The sequence below is a fragment of the Monodon monoceros genome, unplaced genomic scaffold (assembly GCF_005190385.1).
Source record: "Monodon monoceros isolate NGI ecotype Baffin Bay Population unplaced genomic scaffold, NGI_Narwhal_1 Super_Scaffold_4, whole genome shotgun sequence".
Classification (NCBI taxonomy): Eukaryota; Metazoa; Chordata; class Mammalia; order Artiodactyla; family Monodontidae; genus Monodon; species Monodon monoceros.
In genome coordinates, this window is record NW_021703781.1 from 22388160 (window position 1) to 22413099 (window position 24940).

Sequence of the window (24940 nt, forward strand, 5' to 3'; positions counted from 1 at the left end):
TGGATTCCGGGGTGGAAGTAAAGAATCCGGGGAGCCAGGCTGGGAGGCTTGCCCAGGGAACCTTACGACGACGTGGACCCCACACCCTGCCACCACCCAGCACGCAGGGCGCTCCTCCTCATCTCCTCATGTGCCAGGCCCCCAGGGATGGTCCCTAGGCTCGTGCGTGCGTGCACGCGCGTGCGCACACACACACACACACACACACACACACACACACTGCACTCACACTGCACTCACCACACACCAAAGGGCATCAGAGGCCCAAATCCAGGCAAGAAATTCTTCACCAAAGGTGTTAAAAAATTTGCTTCAACAGGGAGAACTGGATAGAGTAAGAAAAAAAACAAACAAACCTTGGGGCACTTTCTCATCCATGCTGGCTGCCACACGGTAAGGAGATTTGGGGGAACAGTGAAGCATGGCCTCAGATTCTGGTTGCCCCGGACCTGTCCCCTCTGACTTTTCACAACCCTGAACACCTCAGAGCTTGAAAGGCCCTCCACTACAGCAGCCCTAGGGGACCCTCGAAGGGGATGGAGGGCAAGCCCGGGGGCTGAGAGGCGTGGGGCTGGAAATGGCCCAGGGGTGCCTCTCTCTTGAGGAGATATGGGGAAACATCCTGGTCTCTGAGGGCAGAAGTTTGCAGCTTTCCACTGCTCCTCCTTCACAGGGTCTCAGGGACAATGCTTTCTGTTGGTCTGGATGGGAGGGGAGCAATTATTAAGGGGTCAGGGAGGACGTGGGTGCATACACACACCCCTGGGCAAGACCCAGGCTCTTCACCTGCAGCCTGATCCTCAGGTTCCTGGAGTGGGGGACCCCAGCAATGGAGACAGGGGAAGGTGTGGTCCTCCCTCAGAGCTAGGGGGAGCTCACCTGCATAACCACCACCCACTGCCCCTACAGAACAGCCCAGACCAGGCCCCTACCTGAGAGCCACAGAAAGGGGCCCGAGCTGTTCCAGGGCCTGGCATTCAGGGGTGCCCCATCTCCACTCCTAAGAGCTCTACCTGGATCTGCAAAGGCATACTCTCCCTGTCAAGCTGGCCCCTTCTCTTCCTCACATGGTCCACCCCTCCCCTCCCCAGCAGCTTGCCAAGGCCTTTTCCTCCCCCACCTCTCAGCTTCTGCCCCCAGCTCTTTCTCTGCCACCTCTGGTCACACTGGCTTGGGTTAGGAGGAGAGTCCAGCAAAGGGAAAGCGCTCACTGAGGCAGGTGTCCCAGCCCCTCTCATCTGAGTCTGGTGGGCGTGTCACAGCCAAACTGGCCAGCAGACAGCTCCCTGCCCTCCCTCCCCTCTGCCCCCAGGGATGGTCCCTAGGCCTCATCCCACAGGCCAGGGCTTGACTCCAGAAGGGAAAAAGAGAAGGGCAGGGGCAGGATGAGGGAGGACTGACTGAGGAGAGGGTAGCAAATCAGGACAAGGAATCCCAGGGTGTCAGGGTGGGCCTGGATGGGGCTGGGGGACTGGCAACGGGGCATCTCATTTAATCAGTTTTGACCTTGCAGTGTGTGTATGTGTGTATTTTAAAACTAAAATGGAAAGAAAACTACAAGGAGGCCGAAGGGGCCTTTGGGTGACTCACTCTGCCAGTAGCAGTGTGGACCAAGGACACGTTTTTTCAGTGCATGCCACACACACACACACACACACACACACACACACTCACTCACACATCCCGGCCATACATGCCACACACGTGCCATGCACACTTGCACATCGGGTCCTCCCCGTTGGAGCCAGGGTAGCTTCAGAGTGTTATTTTCTGGATCCGTTCGCCATCTGCCTGCTCCGTCCAGGCCTCTGCTGGCCTGTCTCCCCGGCCGTCAGCACCCTGGCCTGCCCCAGCGCCCCGCGGGCCATCTACCAGATGTAGCCTCCATCATCCGCCTCGCCAGCCTCGCCCTCCTCTTCCGCCTCCTCGCCTGCTTCCTCTGTCTCCTTCTCCTCCTCGTCCTCCCAGCCGACACCGCTCCCAAAGTCCCCTGAGAAGCCCACGATGTCGTCTGTGAGGGGAACAAGCCAAGGGGCAGGTTAGCATCCTGCTAGCAGGAAACCTTGCCACACCGAGCTGGGCCTCCGGCGGCTGTCCGGCCCTTACCGCAGTCAGGGCTCCCATGCGTGCGGGTGCCCGTCAGCTCCAGGCCCAGCTGGTCCACACACCAGCAGTTGCCGCTGCTCTGGTCGCACTGCATCTTCCGGTAGTAGCCATCCTCGTCACAGCTCGGGATGAAGACTCCTGAATGGGGCACGCCCCGCAGGGTCAGAGCAGGGGCCTCGGGGTGTGGGCTCTTCCCAGAGGTGGCCCTGGGACCTTGGGTTCACAGGGGCCCAGACCCCACCAGATCCCAGCCAGCGCAGGTACTGACCACCGAACAAGCTCAGACGTCCAGGGTTGGACGTCAGCATTTATTCCAGCTTGACTGACCAGAAACAAGAAAACCTGCCTTTCTAAACCACCTGCTCAGCCCCTACAACGGCTCCCATCTGCCTCCACAGTTCCCAAGTCCTGCAGGACGGCCAGTGTGACCTCGTTGTGCCAGACACCCTCCATCCTACAGCTGCTCCTCTGCCTGGCTGTCTCCTGCCAGCAACGCCAGCTTCTCCTCCCAGCCCTCTGATTCTGACCTGCCCTCAGGCTGCTCCTCTGTTCACTTAACAGACACCGGCTGACATCCCCACTCTGGGGCCCCAGTGATAGACTCTGCCCACTTAGTAGGGGTGAGATAACATAGAAATGTTAACACCAGTCACCCCAGGACATGTGCCCTAAGGCCCAGGGCAGGGGAATGCAGACCAGAGAGGATTGCTTCCAGGAGGAAGATCCTGGCTTCCTGGCAGAAGTGGCACTAGTGCCTGCCCCCAAAGGCCACTGGGTTCTCAGTCAATACGGCTTTGCAGGGAGGTTCCAGTGTTTGGTTTCATATGTGCCGGTCTCACTGCCCAGTTAAAGGCCAAGCTGCACCCAGGAGCTATAAGGCCCCATGGGATCTGCCCCTCGGACCTCTGTCCCCTCAAACACCACGCTCAGCCACACGGGTCCTTTCTGTGTCCCAAGAACATTTTCCTGCCCTCAGCACTGCTCCTGGCTACCTCGTTCTCATCCCTCAGTTCTCCTCTTGAACACCAGCTCCCCAGAGAGGCCTTCGCTGACCCCAGGCTGACTTCTGTCCACTGTGCTCTCCCTCAGCACCTCAGCTACATACAGGAGCCACAACCGGTCGCTCTGTCTTTCTGGTGTGTCACCTTGTGGGTTGTGTTTCCCCAAGTAGCCCGTGTGCTTTATGAGGCCAGGGACCACTACTGTCTTGCCCATCAGTTCTGATCTAGGCTGGGTTTGCTGTTGTCTCTCCAGGGCTGGCACTCAAATGTTTGCCGAGAACACGAGCATCTGCTATGGGCTTTGCACACACCCTGGCTGAAGTGAATTGAACAGAGAGTTCTAGGAACCTTCTGTATCCCTACCTCCAGTCCTGGCAGGAATGGGCACAAAATTAGTGCTTAAAACACACTTATTGAGGGGCTGGTTGGGAGACCTTTCCCCACCACGAGGATAAAGACAGGAGGGAGTTTCCCTCTCCTGTCTTCCTAAGCCAGGGCCTCCTCTGAACTCAGCATCTTCCATGATACCCAGTGGCTAGAGCCTCTGGGCCTCAGAGGGACCCCAGGGCACCTGACTCCTCCTCTGAGCCGAGCCCAGCCCCCTCACCTGGCTTCTTCTTGGCAGCCTCCTGGATCTGGATACGCTCCAGCTCTGCCAGGCAGGGGGGCTCTGCAGGGAGAGAATCAGCCTCTGATGGGGGCTGTCCCATGGTGCTGATGGGACTCACTGAGCCCCCTCAAGGCTTAGAAACCCAGTCAGAGGGCTCTGCAAGATGAAAATACCCAGGATCTGACACAGGGCTGCCCCACAGTGGGATGCACTGATCCTTCTAAGGTCTCCAAAACTGGCACAGGGGCTCTGCCAGATAAGAACACCCAGGCTCCAACCGGGAGAGGCTGTTCCATGGCTGTGGGATGTGCTGAGGCCCCCCAAGAAGCCCAGGGGTATCTCTGAGGGTACTGGCCACTCATGGGATGGGTAAACAGGATTCAGAAGAGGAGGTGAATGCACAGATTCCCCAGGGTGAGAGGGCCCGGGGGCAACATAAGACTGGAGGGAACATTAGATGGAAGCCTGAAGATAACTGGCAGCCAAATCTAACTTGTCTGTGACCTTGAGAAGTCCCCTAGCCCTTCCCAGCGGGGGCCTGGCTGTCTGTAAAATGAGAGCAGCTCCCAGCCTCCTGCCCAAGAAGGCTACTATACAGAATGGACAGCACGAGCTCCAAAGGCCTGGGAAGTAAAAGTGCTGGAGCTGTGCAGAGAGAGCAGGAAGGCTGGGCAGTTACGGGCAGTAAAACTGGTCAAAATACCCCACACTGGCAGAGGGATTTGTGATTTACATGGTGCTCTGCACCCAGATTTTCTCACTTCATCTTCACAACAGTCTCTGAGGTATCGTTATCTCCCCATTCAGATGAAGAAACTGAACTCGGAAAGATTCAGTTGCCTGCCCAGCGTCCCACACCAGCTATGGCGGAACCCTAGAGGAAGACCCAGCCTCGGGCCACAGTTGCTGTATACTCCCATCACACGACCACAGTGGGGACCAGGCCAAACACCAGGGGCAGAGCACAGGCTACCCCACCTCTGGCTGGTCAGCTGAGCCCTCGGAACCTCAGTTTAACCATCGATGATGGTTATTCACTTGGCCTAGATGATCTCTAAGCACATGTCCTGCCCTGGCTCAGGATACATAAAGCTGACAAACGACGCTATATCTCTAAGGCTAATGATCACACGCATAATCACATATTTGGGGCAAGTACTGTGAGATGGGCCTAAAGGTGGAATCACTGAGAAGCCAACCTAGCTTCAGCTTCAGGAACCCTGAGCCCCTTCCAAGCCCTCTGAGGGGCCCTAGAAATTTTACATGTGTAGTTTTTAATACTCTTCCTTAAAGCAGGCCTCCGAAAGTGCATAAGCTTCAGGACCCACAAAATCCACCTTGGAGCCTGCCGAGGAAGGGAGTTCAAGTGCTGGCTTCCCTGGGCTCCAAGAGATGAGGTGCTGAGAGAGTGCAGGAAGTGGGGGAGCAGGAAAAGTTCTGGGCATGGGGAGGTAGCCAAGAGGGAGCCACCCCAACTCCCAAAGACAGCCTGGAGCAAGGGGCAGAGCCCGCACAGCAGGGCCGGGGGCCTGGGGCCCTGGGAGGGGCCACACTCACTCTCCCTCCAGAAGCAGAAGCACCACTCGGCGGTAGAAACACGGCCATCCTTGTAGGTGTCGCAGGAGTTGAAGAAGGGGCGGATGCAGACCTCGTACTTGTCCAGGTTGACGGCAGCCAGCTCCGTCTGGTCCAGGAAGAGGTCGGCACTGGTGTCCAGCTTGGAGAACATCCAGCCGATGGAGTCCTTGCAGCTGGCCCCCAGGCTCTTGTCCAGCCCTGGGGAGAAGGCCACGGTTCAGACCTGCTCAAGGTAAATCGCTCCATCCATCTGTCCATTCATCCCTCCACCTCTCTGTCAGTCCCAGCCCTCTGTTCAGGGTCAGGACAGCTCAGAATCCAACCATGGCGTTGAGAAATTCAAGAATGGCTGAAGGCCCATCCCTCGGCCTCTGCTTAGGACTGCACCCAAACCAGTCAAAACACTGTTTTGAAAGCCCTTCAGGGAAAATAATTCCTTACCTTCCCTTGGCTACCCATTTCAGGGTTTAGCTTCCTTCCACTCATTTTAAGAAGTTCCTCCTGTTAGCTATCCCAAATCCCTCCTGTCTGATCAAGCCTCCCTCCCCTTGTTCTGAGGTTTAGGTTCTTTTAGGGGCTCAGGGTCTGGCAGGAAGGAGCAAAAGTGGGTGCTCCCCAGTGCAGCCAGGTGGCCCAGTGTACCCCCGTCCCCCCATCTCCCACCCTCCTCCCCTGCAGAGCAACCAGCTCCTGTACCACTGGCCGGGTGGGCCCCGCTGCTGGCTGAGCCGTTCTGCTTGGAGTTCTCATGAAGGAGCTGGAACCAGTCCCGCAGCCGATCCCCCAAGTCAGCCAGGTCCTGGCCCGTGCAGGTCTCTGCAGTCGGCAGAACAGGGAGAAGGGGGTGGAGGGTGAAGGTGGGGTGAAGCAGCAAGCATGGTCTCAGCTGGGGGTGCTGCCCTACAGGCCTGGAGGCTGGGCAGTGGGATGCCAGAGGGAAGGGGAGTTAGAAATCAGAGGCTCTCTCTCCTCCTCTCCCACCTTCCTCCTCCGCCTCACTCCCTAGCACTAAAAACACCCAGCGCAGTCTCCCTGGGATGAGGCCGGGGCCCTCCTGCTCCATGTAAACCAGACCTCCAGACCCACAGGTCCCTCAGGCCTGTCCCTGTCTTTGCTACTTCTCCTGAAGGAGGCGTCCCGGGGCCCTGGCAGTGAGCCGCCTCCCACCCCTTGCCTGGCTGCGGCCCAGCACTCATTACCTGGTTTGCCACCTGTGGAGGAGGTGGCGGCCTGCTCCGTGGGGCAGGGGCAGGGGCCCTCGCATCTCACCGTCAGCTGCTTGCTGCTCAGGCATGCCTGCTGCTCCAGCTTACACTGCACAAAAAGAAAGGTCGGGCTGGGTGACGGGGGCACTGCTAGGGGCACCCTCCAGCCAACCATGGCAGCCACATCTGCCTTCCTCCTTGGAGATGGGAGGGACAGACCCACGAACAGCCTGGAACGGCCCTCCTAATCCCCCTGGAGGCCACAGGTGTACAGTGGTCAGGGGCAGCAGGCCCAGGAAGCGAGGGGACTCAAAGGCTCCCAGAAGCCCCACTCCGCACCAGCCTGCCTCTCTGCACAGTTGTCCTTCCCAGGAAACCCCCATCCCCTCACCCCCACTCACCCACCCCTCCTCGCCCTCTTGGCCTCTCCTCTTCCTCCCCACAGCCCCTTGGCCCCTAGGTAACCGGCTGTGGGCCCCTCCCTCATGGCCTTCCCACAGTCACCTCCACGGGCTCTCTTGATAACAAACAGCTACTGGCTACTGAACATCTGCTAATTCCCTGGCCTTTACAGTTTCCAGAGGGGTTCATCCATTCCTCGCCCTTCAAGTGTTTTCCCCTGGTCGTGTCTGTTTTCTCCCCATGGGATGACCGCTCATGGAAGCGGGTCCTCGTAGCATTTTACAACGTGACCTCACCTGGCCCCCGACAGTTCTGTGAGGGAGGAATTGTGTTTCTCGGACTCAGCAGAGAACACGGAAGCTCAGAGAAGCCCAGTGACTCAGCCAAGGCCACGGGGCTGGGCTGGAAGCCAGACCTCCCGATGACCTCCACCTCCCCACAGGGCAGCACTGGGACCCTCAGACCACAGCCTCCTGCCCAAACCCTGCTTTGCCCTCAGGTGGTGTGACTCAGCGCTCTCCTTCTCTCTCTACCAGCTCCGCCTACGTCCTCTGTACCCCTCCTCCATGCAGCTTCTGCCCCTTTGCTTATTCTCTCTCCCTGCCTTATTCTCCCTGGGTGACCTCATCCCCTCCCCAACGTCAATCATCACCCACAACGGGTGACTCTCAAATCTGCATCTCACCCCAAAAGGGTTCCTAAGCCCCAGAACCCAACTCCAGCTAACAGTCCATGCCCTCCAGACACCAAGCAACTCCTCACAGCTAGCAGAAGCATTCACAATTAGCACCCGCATTTCTAGGGTACTTTAAAGTTTATAAAATGCTTTCACAAATACTGTCTCATTTAACCCACACAAAAATCCCATCAAGTTGGAATTCATTCACCCAACCACCGTTCCCTCCCACATTGTCATCTCACGGAGGATTACTTCCTCCTGCCCCAGAATGCCTGGTGCTTGCTGGTGAACCATCCTGTCCACGTGGATATCCACCCATGGGAAGATTTCAACCCCCAGCACCTAGACGATGGAGCTCCTTCCTTTCATTGCCCTCCATACTTTCATGAGGCCCTTTCCTCACTTACTCTGACTTGCAGTTACCGGTCTCCTCCAGGCCCCAGCCCCCACCTGCACCTGCCCGAGGTCAGGGGCAGGGTCTGGCTCAGACTCCTGGGCTTGGTGCCCCTGCTGTGGTCGGCCACGCTGAATGCGCTGACAAGTGCATGCGGCCCCACAGCAGTACTGGGAGCCCCACAGAAGGCCCAGCTGAGCTGTCCTCTCTGCTCCCTGCGGACTCCAGTGCACCCCACCCCCACCCCTCCTGGGGCCAGGGCTCCTCACCACTGAGCTGTAAGTGTGGCCATCAGAGCCGCAGACGGAGGCGAGGTGGGCCATGTGACAGGGCTTGCACATGGTGTCTTTGTTTCCATGGAGTTTCAGGGCAGGCTGCTTGATCCTACAGGAGGAGCAGAATGGGAGGGCACAGGGGTGGAAGCAAAAATGAGAGACGGACAGGGCAAGGGAGGGTTCAGGAGACTGGTTCCAAAAAGAAGTTGCTCTTGGTGATCTATAGTAGATGCAGCTGCCTCCCTGCCCCTGCCCACCTCCCATCACCCCCAGCCAGACCCTCTTCTAGCTCATAAAGGTGGAACCAACAGGGCAGGGTATAGACCCCCAGCTTCCCCTTTCCAGCAGGGCCCTCAGGTTGCAACTCCAGGCCCAAGTGTAAGATGTAAAAGGGACTCACACTTGCGTAAGGGGTAAGACCAAATCAAAGATTGCAAACTGATGGCCCATGGGTCACATCTGGCCTGTAGGATCATTTTGTTTGACCACCAAGGGTTTTTGTTTTTAATTGGGTTATTCATGAACATTTGCAAAATGGAAGAGTTCACATAAAAAAACCTGGATTTCTGGCCTAGTTAAAATGGAAGATATGGGAGTCCTGGTCCTGCATTTCCACAAGGCCTGGGCTCACCAGAGTGGTCTGTCACCAAGCTCTCTTCATGCATTTACATTACCTGCCAGGCCCCTACAGGCATCTAAGATTGCAACCCCAAGTCTCTGGTCTCTGATTCTATGATTAAGGAGAAAGGGGAGGGAAATGGGACCTTCTCCAGGGGGTCTTGGAGTCAGGCAGGGTCTTGTCCTTGGGCTGGAGCTAAGGCCTCAAATGCCCCTCACTCCTTCCCTCCTCTAAAAGCCTCAGAAGCTACAACCTTAAATATTTCATGAAGTGGCTCCATGTCAGAGCTGGAAGGAACCCCAAACTATCTGGGCCAACCTATTTGTCTTACGGATATGGACACCGAGGCCCAGAAAGGAAATGTGCTTTTCCCTGGGTCCCACAGTTTGGTGTCTGATCTCATACAGTGTGGTGGTTTTGAAATATGTCCACAGATTCTTTGACACTCCTCCCTTCAAAACATGGAACCTAATTGCCCTCCCCTAGAGTGTGGCAGTACTTAAGACTCGCTCTTAACAAATAGAGGTGGCAGAAGTAACAATGTGTGACTTCTAAGACTAAGTCATAAATGTGGCTTCCTCCTTGCTCTTTCTCCCTTGAATGACTTGCCTTACAGGAAGCCAGCTGCCATGTTGTGAGGACACTCAAGCAGCCCTATGGAGAGGTCCCCTTGACTAGGGCCAACAGCCAAGTGAGTGAGCTTGGAAGTGGATCCTCCAGCCTGAGTGCAGCCTTCAGATGATGCAGCCTCAGCCAGCATCTTGACTGTAACCTCCTGACAGTCCCTAAGCCAGAACCATCCAATAGAACCACATCTGATTCCTGACAGGAACTGTGTGAGATAACACACATTTGTTGTTTTAAGCCACTAAGCTTTGGAGTAGTTTGTTCCGAAGCAAAAGATAACTGATCCTCTCCTATGTATTAGTTAAGCCCTTGCTCTTTAAGCAAACCCCCTCCAGGCCTCCCACCTCCCCAAGGCCCTCACCTGTGCTCCAGCTTCTTGCGGCTGATGCACATTGCCCGCTGGTAGCCCTGGGCAATGCACACTTTGTGACGGCTGCACTTCACCTTCTGGCAGGGGTCCTTGGTGGTATCCAGGGCTGCAGGGACACAGAGTTAGGACACAGGTCACCTGGGACTCAGTGTTAGAGAGCCCAGGAGCCCCCAGCCCCACTTCTGAGCTGGGAAGCCCCTCTCTCTATCAGCCCTTGATAACCAGAGCTCCTCGGCTTGGAAATTCCATCCCCATTTGGTCTGGCTCCCCAAGGAGCGTCCAAAGCCATGATCAGGACTTGCCCTCTGGTCTCAAGTCCTCATGGGTGTCAGTCACCTTCCCCAATGTGGGAGGGGCATGTTACCTTCATCTCCTTGCTGACTGTCCTCCCAGCTCCTGATGTAGTCATCCTAGGGAAGGACAGAGCGGGTGAGGGAGAAGGGAAGGGCTAAGATTCACATCCTAGAGCCGAAGTTCAACTCCAGGGCCAACAGAGGAGAAGCCTGGGCCACTGCTTCCACATGCCAACTGCCACCATCCTCGTGGTTTCCCAGATGACCCCTGTCCACCCAGGCCCTGCCAGCTGCCTCCCCCAGACCTCTATCCCCCTAAACCCATGTCCAGAATCTCTTCCGGCCTCTCCTCTATTCCCCTATCTCCTTATTCCACACCCCCCATCCAACACTGGATGACGCAGGGGAGGAGAAACTGGGGTGAGTGTGCAAGTGGGAAGAGAAGAGAGTGGGGTGTGTAGCTGCAGACACATATGCAGTGGAGCCCCAGGCAGCACTCACCTCTACCTCCTGGGGATCAGCAAGCAGCAGCAGGCCACGGGAACCGGAGCAGGAGGAGAGAGGGAGAGACGAGGATTTTAGTGTGAGGCCTACCCTCAGACCATGTGGTCAGGGTTCCCCAGGCCTCATCACGTGACTGTGGATGCTGGGCAATGGTCTTTGATTGCTACCATCCTCTGACCTCTATGGCCTCCAACTGGAGAACAGTACTCCTATGTCTTTACAAAAGAGAGCTTGAGGCCGGGGCCCGCTCAGGGCTGGCCTTAGGAGCAGTAGAGGTGAGGCCCATGGCTTTAAGGGTGAGGCCCCATCCCTCTACTTCAGGCCCTGAAGCTGGTCCCAAAGGAACCAGCCCTCACCCCACCATCAGGACAGATGTCTGAGGGGCCCATACTGCCTGGGAAGTGATTCTCATGCCTATGCCCTGGCTGTTCCAGAAACACCCTCTCTCCTTCTACCAGGGTCCCTCCCTTCCTAGGCAGTCCCCTCCCCTGACACCTGTTTTGCAGTCAAGGTCTGACTTGCGTGCAGAACTCAGATGGTGCACTGAGAGAAAGGGGGACCATGGCCCCTCCCAACAGCTTACTCAGTTACCATCGTCCAGCTGCAAATCCTCAGACTCAGAAGATCCTGAAAAGGCCCTCTGAGGTCATCTGTCCCAGCCCCTTCTATGTGCAGGAGAGGCCGGGAAGTCCAGAGACAAGAAATGACCTGACCCAAGTCCCACCGTCTCAGAACCCAGGTCACCCAATGCCCAGCACAGACCTCTCTTCTGGATACTGCACACTGTCAGGCACCCAGGGCACACGGGAGCTCTCTCCTCACCCTCCTCCGGCTGCAAGTCCCTCCCCTGGGCCTGTGGACCCCGCAGTGGCCAGAGGCAGAGCAGCTCCCACCCAGCCTAGCTCACTGGCATAAAACCCCAGCTCCTCTGGTTTCCCCACTTTCTCCTGTGGGGTGGAGGCAGCAGCTGAAAACCAGTAAACAGCTCCCAAGGTGTTCCCAGTGGCAGCTCTGCCAGGCAGGCGGGAGAGGGCTTCTCTGGACTGGAGGCTGGCAGTGCCAAGGAGCCAGCTGCCGGCCTCCTCTGCATGGGGCTCCAGGTGCTGGAGGACAAGGGGCAGCAGAAGCCACGTGCAGCTGCCTCCTCGTCGTGAGTCCCACCCAAGGATCAAAACTATGCAAGGATGAGGGCAGAGGCCACACTGTGGGGTAGGGGTGGGAAGGGACCAGACTCCTGTCAGGCCTGGGGAAGAGGGCATGGGGGTCCTGCACCAGAGGGCACCCACAGGGCCTTGAAAGCCCAAGGGCTCTGAGGCCTCTGATGTGTCCCCTGGAAGTTGACAAGCATCAGGAACAGGCAGGGGCAAGAGCCCTTATCAACACAGCCTCCTGGGCAAAGGCCAGAGAGGGGCCATGCTGATCAAGCAGTTGGCGTCAGACCCAGGTAGAGCACGCTGGGGTCAGGTGCAAACCTGAGTGTGTGCTTCTGCACACACACACGTGTGTGCATTCATTTGGGTCTTCACACGTGCACACTCATGGGCGTGTGTCCCAAAGCACCTGTATGTGCAGGCATGCGTGTCCTCGTCTGTGAGCATCTGTACCCATGCACACACGTGAAGCAACAGTGTGTGCTGGGTGTTCGTAGGAAAGGGCACTTCAAGACAGTTCACCCAATGCCAGTTGGTTTTTATCTAGAAACTAAGTAACAACCCACATATGTGTCCAAGCAGCCAAGTGTCCTGCAGTCCTTGGACCCAGGAGCAAAGCCACAGGAGGGGCTTCTGGAGAACCTGGCCTGGGCGGCCCCCTGGACACTCAACAGACCAGCCCAGGTTCCTGGCTCAGGCACCCACCCAATTCCATGGGACGTGGCTGGAACCCTCTTGAGCCCCTGGGCAAACTTCTAAGAAGACCGCCAGGCAGCCGACAGGGAACTGCGGCATAATTTCCCTTTATGCCAGGGCCAAAGGAACCTAGCCCAGACCCAGCCCTTCTTCTCCAGGAACTCATCAGGGTGGAGGGGTCCCTCCCCTGGTGTCCACTCACCACAGATGGGAAATGAGGCTGAGCATGGCCAAGTGGTTGAGGCCAGGGTTACAAGTTGGGGCAAAAGTAGGGACTGGCCTTCATGGAGTTGGGGTCTTCATATCTGCTCCATCATCCTCTGGAAGGGGAGTGGGCATGAGGTTGTGAAGAGGACGGGGGAAGTGGCTTGTGTGAGTCACCTGCTTTCAACCAACAAGGTCTGTGTGTCCCAGAACCCACCCACACCTGAACTGGAGCAGGGAGGGGTGTTAGCCGAGGGCCTTGACGCCTGCTCATTCTCCCCCTCACTCTGGACCTAACCTAATGCCTTAACCTCCAACCAGGCTGTGAGCAGAAGCCTTTGGGACTCAGAACAAAGAAGGTTCTCAAAGGTCAATACCAAGAATTTCTGATTAGAAATCCAGGGGGGAGTGGGCTGGGGGAAGAGAGAGTTCAAAGAAAGGGCTATTTCACCATCCAGCTGCTTTGTGAGAGCCCTGGTAGGGAGCCATCTCCACCCACCCCAGCCCAAGTGAGGCTAAGACTCCCCCTGATTCAGGATACAGGGATTGAGCCCCTTTTGTATACAAGGGTTGCCCTGGGTTCTAGCTAAGCTCCTTGTCTCCACTGTGGTGGATGAGGTTGAGGGAGGCCAAAGTGGTTCTGGATCCCAGGACCCTCAGTTCCAGGAGAATGGGAGCAGCCAGCCAAAGAGCGGGATGAGGGGGAGAGAGGGCCCTGGAGTCCCACAGAAGCCCATGCTCCCTTACCAGCGTACCTCGGGCAAGCACCTCGGCCTGTAGGAGCTCAGCACCTAACTCTTGGACCGCTCAGAGATGAAAGGAGATGGTATCTGAAGGGTGCCTGGTGTCCACAAAATACTCAACAAATAAAAGCTGTTATAGCAGGAGAGACCAGAGACTTCAGGTGGAAAAAATGGTGGAGGGACAGGAAATGGGCAGGGAGAGGCCACATGAGGGGCCCCTGCAAATGGAGAAGAGAGTGGCCACCACTGGGAGAGCAAGAGACCAGTGGGGTGTGAGGAGAGTCCTGTCCACTCCACCTCCTGCTCTCTCTCCAGCCTGCCTTCCCCTCACCATGCCCACTGGTCCCACCCTAGCAACCCCGGCCTCACTTACTGCAGGGTCTCCTCTGGGCTCTCCCTGACCCCGCCCATCTTCCACACCCCTGCAGCCACAGGGATCTGTCTAGAAGATAATTCTGATCATGTTTCTCCCACCTTAAAACCCTTCGCTAAATATATAGCTTGCTCTTATTTTGAAAAAAAAATGTTTAAAGATGATTAGGTAAAAAGCATTCATATCAAAATGTTAACAGTGGTTTCCTCTGGGGGAGAGGAGTAGAGAATCTGGGCATCTTTCTGCCTTTTTCCAAGTTTCTAAAATTTCTACAATGAACATGTATTACTTTTGTAATGAAGGGGGAAAAAAACCACAATAAATATTATATTTAAAAACCCTCACAGGGTTCCCTGTCACCTACAGAAGAAAGCCCATCTTCTCTGAGTCTCTTCCTGTCCCCATGTCCTTCCAGTGGATGTATCACTCTGGCCAGGCCTCGGCACAGCCTTCTTCCCCCTCTGGAATATATGTTTGCACCCAGCCCCTGAACTTCTATTTATCTTTCAAAACCTGGCTTTCACACTTCATCTTCCCTAACCTCGCCCCGTATCTAGTTTTCCTTCAGGTGGACTGCACCTAGTAGAAGTTATTATTGCTCTGGTTACACCAAGCAATGCCATTGCTTCTGCCCTATTTAGGTGGCCAGTTCCTCGAGGGCAGAGACCATATAAAGTTCACCTTTCTATGCCCAGCACCTAGCAATAGTAAAAATACACTAATAATAGCTAACATCTTTTGAGCAATTACTGTGTGGCAGGCATTGCGCTATGCACTTTGCACTCATTGGCTCATTTTACTCTTCATGAGAATTTAAGAGAAAATCACTATTATCATCCTATTTCTCAGGTGATAAAACTGAGGCTTGGAGAGGTTAAGTGACTTATACAGGATCACACATCAACAGCACAGCAGAAGAGTATTGGTACCCCCAGAACTGGGATTCCAGAATCTGTGCCCCTAACCAGGACCCTGTATTGCTCCATAAATTTTCGGAGATAAAGAAAGTCCCAGGCCAAGACTGGACCCAGGAGGCCCAATCCCAGCCCATGGGTGGTTTCTCCCACCACACCAGCTCTGCTCCAACCCCTAGGCAGGGAGTCTTGTAAGCAGAGTGGAGAGACTGGCGGTGGTGGGGGAAGACACCTGGGGGCCCCCCTTCTCCAGGCATTTCCAGAACCCTCTTCACCCGCCCCTGGTTCGGCTGGTTTGGAGCTAACCCATCTCCTGCTTTGATCTCAGCAGCTCAGCCCGGTTGCCATGGAGACAGGGCCCACTGTGCCAAGCTGGGGGAGAAACGGCAGTGAGTGTGCAAGCCTAGTCGGGCTTAGGGGGCACATGCTGGGTGTTTCCAAGCGCTGTTTACTTCCTGTCATTTTAATTAGCACCCAAATCACCCGCTCACTTCACAGCTTGAATTAACCCAATCTCCCCCAGCCTCTCCATCTGGTGGGGAGGATGGGACACAGCAGTGAATCACGCAGAAGAGCAGCGCCCCAGGGCTAGAAACCACCTGGGCAAATCTCCACCTGCCTCTTTGCAGCACCGTGTGATGGAGAGACTGACACCCCCCACCCTCGCCCTGGCGTGGAATCAGGGCACTGGGTACTGGCCTGGCCTGGCCTCTGACTGCCAACAAGACTGTGGCCTAGAGAGCCTTGCCCTCACTGGAGCCCCTTCCCTTGCCTATAAAGTAAGGGTGACTCCCTTGCCTTCCTCCCTGAGCTGCGGAGGGACCCAGTGCGATAACAGCTGTGAGAGCACTTTGTAAACTGTGAAGCTCTATACTTGCAAAACTCACGAAACAAGAGCACTGAAGCTGGGTTCTTCGGCACACACGGTGGGAGTCTGGGGGACAAGGTGGACAAGAGGCACTTCTGGGTCTCACAGTCACAAGGAGCCTCAAACGCAGACTTCTGACGTCTCCAATTGAGGCTCTACAGCCAGAGGCACACCGACAGGACCGAAAGATGTGCATCATGAGACTTGAAAGAAACCATAACTTCTGTAACCCTATTATGGCCCTTCTTCATTTCTTAATAGATCGAGAACCTCTAAAAATGGAAGTGGGCCAGGCCTCTCTCAACCTCTGAAAGGCCCCGTAGCCGGCATTATTTTGGCCTCATTCCTCAGGCGAGGGAACCTCTGATGCAACCCAGTCCACTGAGAAGGCCCAGGAGTGGGGAACTTGTAGCTGGGGGCTCCTCCTACCTCTCCCTGCAAAGAGCCGGGGAGCACAGAGGGAGGGACCCAGAAAGGAACAAGCAGGGGTGAAGTGGGGCCTGCCTGGCTCCTTCTCAGCTGAGGCCTGACACCCCTGTCACAGGCCCAGGCAGAAGGCATCTTGAGGAGGCGGCACCCTCCACATGGAGGAGGCTGGGAGGGGGGGCAGTCATTAAATATTTGCCCCTCTCTCAGAGGGAGCGGCAGAGGCTGTTAGGCCTGGACAAACAGACGGAGTCAGGCATCTGGCAGACTCCCCGCCTCCCACCTCCTCTCTGCTCGGAGGAATTTCCTTGGAGGACAAAAATGTGCTTATCACTGCCAGCATGCCAGGAGCTCCACCTGGCCTCAGGTATGCCCGCGCTGACCCCCATCCCCACACTCCGCGGGGCCTGAGCTCTCCACAGCTCCAGGGGCATCTCGGCCCCAGTCTTTGGGTTTCTGGTTCAGGCAGTGGCCCCAGGGGTCCATAGAGGGCAGAGAACAAGAGAGAGGTATAGGGGAGGGTGGGCCTGGAGTTCTGTTCTGAGCTGCCTCAGGACCTCTGTTTCCTTTCTGGAACATGAGTGGGGGGCAGGATTTAAATACCAGGGATCTCTGAGGAGGGCCAGACACTGGAGCTAAGAAAACACAGATATGGGGTTGTGAAAGAGCACATGGGCTTGGGTGTGCTCGGTTCCTTTATCTGTAAAACGTGGAGGCTCAGCGCTCAGTGCTTAATGCTGCTGAGGCTCCGCAGTTCTGCTCCCCCCCTCTCCTAAACTGAGAACTTTGAGAAGAGGGGAAAAGGAGCCTGAACAAGTTCAGACTCTTCTACGTCCTCTAACCTGTGCAAGGGAGCAAGGGATCAGGGAAGGAGCCAGCAGCTTGCGTCCAAGCAGGAGTGAGACACTGGCCCGGCCTGGCTTGTCCTTCCTGCTGTGTGCAGCCTTGACCTCTTCTCAGATGTCAGAGAAGAGAGCCACAGGGGCAGGATGCCCTGCCTCAGGGAACCTGGTCTCCATCTGAGGAAGCCCTGTGCTCACCCACCCACAGGTCTGATGGGTGGGTCACCTGCTCGGTGGGCCCACTGAGGTGGGGGGAAATTTTGAGCCCCCTATTTCCCAGGAGAAAGGGGAAGGCTGGCTGCAGCCGGGTCCAGGCCCACAGACACAGGGGAGAACAGGGAGGCCTGCGGGATAATGTTCCTTCACAGTAGCATGTACTCCCTTATCCTACAAATGAATCATTGGAGTCAGGGTGCCGGGGTTCTAGTTGTGACTATCCCAACCTTTCAGGGTCCAGAAAGAGGAAGAGCTCACCCCAAATAGTCAGCGTGGCTCAGCCCCAGCTCTCCCTTTGCCCTCTACCATCTGAATCCACAGTGCTGCTCCCTGGGGAAAAGAGGGAGGGGCTCAGAGGACAGGTTAGTTGAGACCCTTCCTGCCTTTCCTATTCCACGGTGCATATACTTATACTGAGCACCTACTGTGTGCACAAAAACCCCATGCAATGCTCTGAGGATGGGGTGGTAAGGTCACAAAGCAGTCTATCCCCAGACCCTACCCTCAGGGACTTACCTTGGGAGGAATGTGATAAACACCAGCAGGAGGACTCTTGAGATACAAGCCCACAGCATAAGTGATGATGCAAAGCAGCACCAACATGTGCCAAATGTGTTTATGACCAATAAATGCTGCAGCAACCCCAAGGAAGGTGCTACACATACAACTGAACACTGGCTGAGCCCTCAGGGGGTCAGAGGCTGCGACATTTCAAGAATCACATCACCCTACAGCTTGCAGCTGGGCCTGGGTCTGCCCGCCAAGGTTAGACACATTTTCCCTGTCTATAGCCCTAAGAAGACCCACATTACACTTACAAGGGAACCTACACAGTGGCAGTATGGCCATCCTCAGCCTGGTGTTTGCCCCAGGATGCCATTAGGCCTCATTTCTCAGGTTTCTTGGTCTCTGGTTAATACATACTCAACCCTGACCTGGTCACAGATACCTCCTCAGGAGCAAAAAGAAAATCCTTTTCCTAAACCCAAAGTCCTGCTGCTCAGCTTGTGGCAAGGGGGCAGTTGAGGGGGGTGGGGGATGTGTGCAGGTGGAGGGCTGTGGACGGGCTCTAGCGTCATCTTCTGGAGTCACAGAATGACAAGGGCTGCCCATTAAACCAAGGGAAAAATCAAGGGCCAGAAACTGGAAGTGGCTCCCCCAGGGAGGAAGACAAGCTGAGCACCCTCCCAGGGCCCTTGGGGCTCAGGGTAGGATAGAGCTCTTCCACTCCTCTGGACAGCCCTCTGACCTTCTGGAGAATGGAGGGGGTGGTGTTGGCTGGCCATCCTCTGCAGACTGCCTGGAAGTTGAGAGGAGACTCAGACGGCCTCTCTAGGCAAAGAGTGCTCTTCTCTCCCTCTCTTCCCAAGGCCTGGAGCCCCACTGGGTGTTCAAGAGTCTCTCACTGCACTACACTGCTCTGGGCGACGCCAGCCCCTCCAGCGTGGGAGAGGATTTGAACCCAAAGTGGAGGTGGAAGAGGAGGAGGACAGGGCAGGACCCAGCCTCCCATCCCCAAATCCCAATGATGGAATCCATCCTGACCCAGTTTGGGGTTCTTCTCACACACCCACACTTATCCACGAACACCTGTGCAGCTCATTACCACACTTGTACTGGTTCAGCAGTATGGGGTGGGGAGAGGGGAGGGGTGGTAACAAGGGAGGCCCTTTGTGGCTGAAACTTGCTACTGGCCTACTTGGTGTTCATAAAAACATGAGAATCCTAAGTAGCCAGCAGGCGACGTTTCCCTGGACCAGACCCCAGGTTCATGGTGAAGCCACAGGCCTAGAGGAGGTGCTCAGATCTGCAGTGAATGAGTGAATTAGTAAACATACATCGGTGTCATTCTCATGGAGCCAGAGGCATGGTGTGGGCTAGCCCCAGAAACACTGATCCATCTGGTGGTTTTTCTATGGGGTTAGAGTTTCTTTCTATATTGCCTGAAATGGATGCCCCCCAGCCCTCTGACAAGATGTCTTCATGTTCACGTGTCCGTTTCAGTCTCCTAGACTGAAACTGAAGTTCAGAGAGGTTATGTGATGTACCTGGCATGATGTTGCCAGGCAGTGGCAGAATCAGAACCTGAACCCAGGCCTCATGCCTCTCCTGGGTAGAGAGCTGCTCTGGAGGGTCGCTAGGCCAGGCTGGTGGCAGGCTGCCAAAGACACTGAGAGCCTTGGCCCCCCCCTTCCTAGGAGGTGCTGCTCCTGCCCAGGCATCCTTGAGCTCATAGGGCACAAGCCAGGGTAGACTCTTCTTTTCCATCTCCACTAAGGGTTAGGCTTAGAGTTCTCTAAAAAGCAAAGTTGAGTTAGAGGACCTGGGTTCAAATCCCAGCTCTGCTGCTTACTTGCTATTTGACCGTGGATAAGTCACTCAGCTTCTCTGTGCCTCTGTGTCCTATATAGGGTGGAATATAAAGTAATGGTAACTATCTCACAGGTTGTTGGAGGGCACAAGAGGCCACAGGGATAAAGTGCTGACTGCAGGGACCGGCAGATGTAAGCACTCCCTGCAACCAGTGATTCAACACGTGCTAACTGCATGCCTCCAGGGTGCCCAGCACTGTGCTGGATCCTCATAAGTATCATTAAAATGTAATGGAAGTGGGGTACAAAGCAGAGAAGAGCCAAGAAGAAAAAGAACGGTCAGTGCTGTCCAGCCAGCTCTTGGAAGCTGCCAGGAAGAATGCTGTGTAATGGGCCTGTCTCCTCTCAAGTGTCCATCTCTATCTACCAGGCTCTGGATGTTCTGTTCCAAAGACTGCGGTAAAATCCACCCACTTCTGCAGGGAGTGAATTCGGAGATAGTAGCACTAGGGAGCAGGGCTCCAAAAAGCCCAGGCCTGCACAGAGCAGGGCACAGCTAGATCCCCATCTCCTCTGACTTGAAATTCCCTCCTCCCGGCAGCAGGGCAGAGATCTCTCCTGACACATGTGAGAGCCCTGCGCCCACTGGAGGGGAGGATTACTCTGCCAGTAAATCCTTCACAACACCCCACCCCACTAATAATCTTAGTGCTCAGAGGAAGAATGCTAAGCTGAACTCCCCACTAACCAGCTCAGACCAATTCCACACTGGAGCAACGGCCCGCGCTTTCCTTCTCTCCTTCCTTCTCCTGACCACTTCGACATGATTCTCTCAATCTCCCCCCTCAATTCAGTCCAACCATTAAATGCAGACATTTCCCTCACCCACACTATCGACTCCTTGATCCTATTCCCCAAGAATATTCCACTCCCCCTGCTTGCTTGCCTCCCTTCCACTGAGGCAGAGTGGGGGCCCTGCACCATTTTGTGACTGATTATCAACAAGGTTCTGGCTCCATCTGGCAATGCCTCAGAGGTTCAAAAGAAACTCCTACCTCTCTTTTGAGAAGCGAAGGAGCATATTTTCAAGAAAGCTTGCCTGATGAAATGTACATAAAGCCAATGCTACTGTGCCCAACTAGAGGGCCTTCAGTCCTTAGGGTGGCAAGTGGGGCCTCTGCTAACAGGGGAGGAATGAGAACTGTCTGCAGTCCTGGCAGAGCCCCTGTGCATGGTCTGTGCACTGCACAACTCCAGGGGGCACCATTCACACCATGGCACCCCTAGAGTTATGCAATGCAGTGGCTCTGAGCTAGCAGCCTCCTGCATTTCTGCAGAAGCTGCCAAAGGATCCCTATAGCCAGGTCCTCCTGCCCACCCTTCCTTGTCCTCCTTCTCTCCCTGACCCCATTCTCCTATAGCCAGGGCTACCTTAAATGGGGTTTTAGAGGAAATCTACCCTATAAATGCCTGAGGCCACGCAAACCAACACACGCTTTGAAGTTTTCCATGAATCCTATGGGGGCAGGTCCTGCAGAATTTCATTCTGGTGGCTTTTTTCTGATGAGCATGGGAGGAAGGGGGAAGTGATTGGCATCAGTACAGGGAGACAGGTGGGCAGCCCTGTGCCAGGGGTCATGCAGTCAGTCATCTATCCTCACCCACAGAGTTGGCTATTGGAAGTCAGTGGAAGGGAGGTGGGTAGGAACCTTTTATTTTTAAACCTGTACTGTTCTGATTAAGCATTTCTTTTCCCTCTGACCTTCACTAGGCCCATTATGGAAGATCAAACTGCCAACGAGTCAGAGGGAGGCCTGGACAAGTGACACATGGATTCAGGATGGGCCAGCCTGCTGCCACGCTCTCGATGCTGTGGCTGGGCTGCTTCCCAGGCAGCGGCAGGAGACTGCAGCTAATCTGTGCTGGGCCTGCAGGGGACGTGGAAAAGGTCTTGCTGGAGCTCCAGGCTCCTGTCACTGGACCAGCCGTGGGGTGGTGCAAACCGCCCACTCGGGCCCAGGCCACTCAGCCCTGAGGACCAGGCAGCATGCGAGTCCTGATGAATTTACAACCTACCAGTTTGACTTTGGAGATAAACAGTCACTTGTTTCAGGGTAACAAAAAGATGCATATTTCTGCCTGTTTCCATCATGTGGCTGGAAATCATATGAAGCATGTGTGTTTTAAACACATTGCTAAGGAACTTCTGGATGCACACAATTTAAGATGAGAAAGGTCACGGTGTGGCCTGTGTTATACTAGGTGGGTCTGATGAGAGAATCTGGGGAATGAGGGGCAAGAATTGGGGTCGTAGGAGAGGTTTTCTGGGGACAGGGTGTTGGAAAGCACCAGATCGCGGGGTACCACCGTTCCTCTCCTCCGGAGCATCCGGGCGCATCCAGCACCTCACACCCCCGCCCGGACCCTTCTCTGGGTCCCAGCCACGCCCTCTGCCCTCCTCTCCTCACTCCTACTTCCCCTTATGCGAACATGGCAGCCTTCAGTTTCCCCTCTGATCTACAGGTGCCCGTAAACAAAGTGCTGCAGCGACGCCCGCTCCTCCGCAGCCGCCTCCCCACCCCCTACCCGGCAAAGTCCGGCACAAGGTTAAGCCTGGGTTCCATCGGGCGTCCCCGAAGGGCTCCCATACCCAGCTACTGGGCTCTCCCCTCTGCTTTTCAAGTCCACTGGGCTAGGGAGTCTTCCCTCCAGGTTGCAGCTCCCCAACTTCTGGGCCGCGCTCCCCCGTGAAAGGTTGGTCCTGGAAAACCAGCCTCCATTAGTGCTCGCGTCCCTCAGCATGGGGACCCCAGACCTGGCTCTGGGGGCCACCCAGAGGTGGCCTCCGGTATTTTCACTGCTTTCACCAGCCCCCCATCACGGACACGCCTTTCACCATCTCGCCTTAGGAGGACTGCTAAGAGCGCCCCCCGACCCCAACTCAAAGCGCCAACCAAGGGCCCTGTCCCCTTCTGTCTCTCCTTTACCCAAAGCCCAAGATGGGAATAGAAGGCAAGCGCAAGACGATGCTACTGTCCCTGACCGGCCCCACCCAGACCAGCCCCTTCTGCAGTGGCCCGTATGTGGAACCTGCAGCATCCACCCAGGGGGACACCTGGGGATGGCTCACCAAAAAAAAAGAGGAGCAGGTCGGAGGCCCAGGCAAAGCCAGGGTCCCCGCCCCTCCCTCCCTACTCCCCTCCGCCCCCTTCCCCCTGCCCCACTGCAATCCGCACCCCTCTCCGCACCCAGCCTGAAGGGGAGACCTCGTCGCTTACGCACGCCCCCAGAGTAACTCCTCGCTCTGGGAGGGTGTGGGACTGGGGGTCCCAAGCCCGCCAGCTCCTGGGTTGGGGAGTACATGAGGAGGGGTCTCAGGAGCCCGGTGGGTGCTCGTTGTTTACTCTTGGTGCAATTAACCGGCTAGGCTGCGGGAGCCTGGGGCTGCGACATGCAGCCGCCACTCCCAGCCCCAGGGTCTCTGCTCCAAAGCTCCCTCCCCAAACCCCCAGCCCCAGCCCTCGGCGCTCTCAGCCCCGCAGACTCACGTCTCGGAAGCGGTTCCAGTGCTTGATCTTGCCGCTGTACTGCGAGATGGACGACAGCCATTGCTCGTCCTCCATGAAATTGCCGGGGGTCTCGCCCTCCTTGAGCCTTTTGGCGTCGCCTTCGGCCAGGGCAGCTACTGTGAGGAGCAGCAGCGGCAGCGCCAGCCGCCCGCAGTCCGGAGCGCGCATCGTGGTCTGAATTCGACCTGAGGTGAGGGGGTGGGGGTCTTGACTTCTGCAGTATTTTAATGTCCTTCTTCCCACCCCGCAGTTGGGGGAGCAAACGCCGTCGTCTTCCTCAGCCCTCCTCCTGCGGTCTGACTCCGGTGACAGACGGATAGTGGGTCGCAGCTGAAATGTGACCTGGTTAGGAGATGCACTTGTCTGAAAAAAAAAACCCAGCGCCGGACGTAGAGAGGAAGAGAGAATCAGAGAGGCTGCGCCAGCAGGGGCCGTGTCTGTAACTGTAGCATCAGCATCACGTTTGACATCATCATACCTGGTTAAAAAAAAAAAAAAAAAAAAAAAAAGGAGGGGGTAGATTTCAAAGGGAAGCGCTAGATCAGAGCGCCAAACGCCAGCCATCCGCTGCCGCCGCAGAGCCCAGCCCAGCCCAGCCCAGCACTTAGGGAGTTGCAAACCAAGGAATCTAGACCCGGAGATGTCCCTGCTGTCTCTCCAAGGCTGGAGAGCAAGAAGGGTGCCGGGTCTCCTCAGGGAAGATGGGAGTGAGGAAAAGACGAAACTCTCTGGTTACAAAGCCAGGCTCAGGTGTCTAAAAGGGAATTTGGCCACAGACACTCTTTCTCTCCCCTTGCCTCCCACCCAGAGGGGCCTGCGCCACAGCCCTGACAGCTGGCTTCCTGCGAGTTATGGCTCTACAGTAATGGGTGGCTTCGTTAAGACAAAAGCCATATAACAACTGGCTGCCTGAGAACTATTGCCCAGCCCCACATGCTCTTTTCAAGGCAAGGCCTGAGCACTGAATAGCTGGTAAAACAGAGGCAGATGTCCTCCTCCCCAAGCAACTGTTTAAGGGCTGTCACCCTTTTTGTTAGCTCTTCTTAGGGCAACCCTAAAAGGCAAATGTCTGGCTATTTCATCTGCCTTGAAGTAAATTTGAAAAAGGCACATTTGCTATGGTTTTGACTTCAGTTGATTTTAATAAGCCACTGGGGAAAGGGGTGTGGGGAGGCTGGGTTTGTTTGAGGTGTTTAAGTTTTTGTTAAAATTGTGATCCTTATCATTGCCTTTAGAAATGTGTTGACATACACATTTCTGGGCACAGTCCCAGGATCAGAGCAGAAATGGGGTGAGGTTTACATCACAAATAAATTGAAGAGGAAACATAATCTGACAGAACAAAACATATTAAACTTTTGGGACCCAAGCCCTAGTTTGTGTTTTTACTTTAAAAAACAAACAAAAAACTTGGCTGCTGTGATGTTAAAAAAAAATCAAAGGCAATGAATAACATGATCTTAATCAGTAGGAAAGAAACACAGGTTGAAAGGTTCATAGTCACCCTGAGTCTGGCTTGCCTGGGAATTCTGAATGCATCAATGGCTTGGGTTGGGGTCCCTTGGGAAAACAGAAAACAACAACTCCCTTTCCATGTTTTCTTTTTCTGTGCAGTTGGATTTAGAGGTGGTGCTGCAATGAGGCCCTGGCCATTGATGTCTACATCTCACAGTAAATAAAGCAGGCTTGCCTTGCCCAGTTGTACACAGCCGCAGTGTACAATGGAAGAGCAATCTGTTGTCATATAGACTGGGGATGGAATCCCTCTTACTAGCTGCGTTCTTGGGCAAAATACTTAATCTATCTTCTATCTATAAATTAATGATACCACCCATCTCAGAAAATTGCTGTGAAACCCATGCAAAATTACATACTAAGTGCCTGGGCATAGTGAACATTTTTGAAATGTTAGGTCTTCTTCCCTCAGGTTGAGAAGAGGTGGCTATGATGTCCCATAGTTCTG

General features: G+C 55.4%; 2 protein-coding genes across 3 annotated transcripts in view; both read right to left on the bottom strand.

The window, feature by feature from the left end:
- Positions 1 to 1515: 1515 nt before the first annotated feature.
- SPOCK2 (SPARC (osteonectin), cwcv and kazal like domains proteoglycan 2) lies at positions 1516 to 23450 on the bottom strand. Its single transcript, XM_029201063.1, has 11 exons — positions 22957 to 23450; positions 10661 to 10669; positions 10231 to 10276; positions 9858 to 9972; positions 8245 to 8359; positions 6495 to 6609; positions 5992 to 6111; positions 5275 to 5493; positions 3715 to 3777; positions 2107 to 2244; positions 1516 to 2011 (listed from the first exon to the last, which is right to left on the bottom strand). The coding sequence occupies exons 1-11, from the start codon at positions 23143 to 23145 to the stop codon at positions 1869 to 1871; spliced, it is 1272 nt and encodes a 423-aa protein (XP_029056896.1). The 5' UTR covers positions 23146 to 23450; the 3' UTR covers positions 1516 to 1868.
- Positions 23286 to 24940, bottom strand: part of ASCC1 (activating signal cointegrator 1 complex subunit 1) — a 102086-nt gene continuing 100431 nt past the window's right edge. The window contains exon 9 of one of the 2 annotated variants that reach the window (XM_029201068.1): positions 23286 to 23455. In XM_029201068.1, the coding sequence (XP_029056901.1) occupies positions 23385 to 23455 (71 nt within the window). In that variant the 3' untranslated portion in view covers positions 23286 to 23384. The remainder of the gene's footprint in view (positions 23456 to 24940) is intronic. The other variant, XM_029201067.1, reaches the window with a different exon arrangement.

Excerpts from the sequence above, each read along its gene's own strand:
- SPOCK2 (XM_029201063.1), bottom strand. The coding sequence starts at position 23,145 with ATGCGCGCTCCGGACTGCGGGCGGCTGGCGCTGCCGCTGCTGCTCCTC. Across the intron at positions 6,112-6,494 it reads CTCCACAGGTGGCAAACCAG|AGACCTGCACGGGCCAGGAC; the intron begins GTAATGAGTGCT and ends TGCCGACTGCAG. Across the intron at positions 3,778-5,274 it reads CTTCTGCTTCTGGAGGGAGA|AGCCCCCCTGCCTGGCAGAG; the intron begins GTGAGTGTGGCC and ends CTCTCCCTGCAG.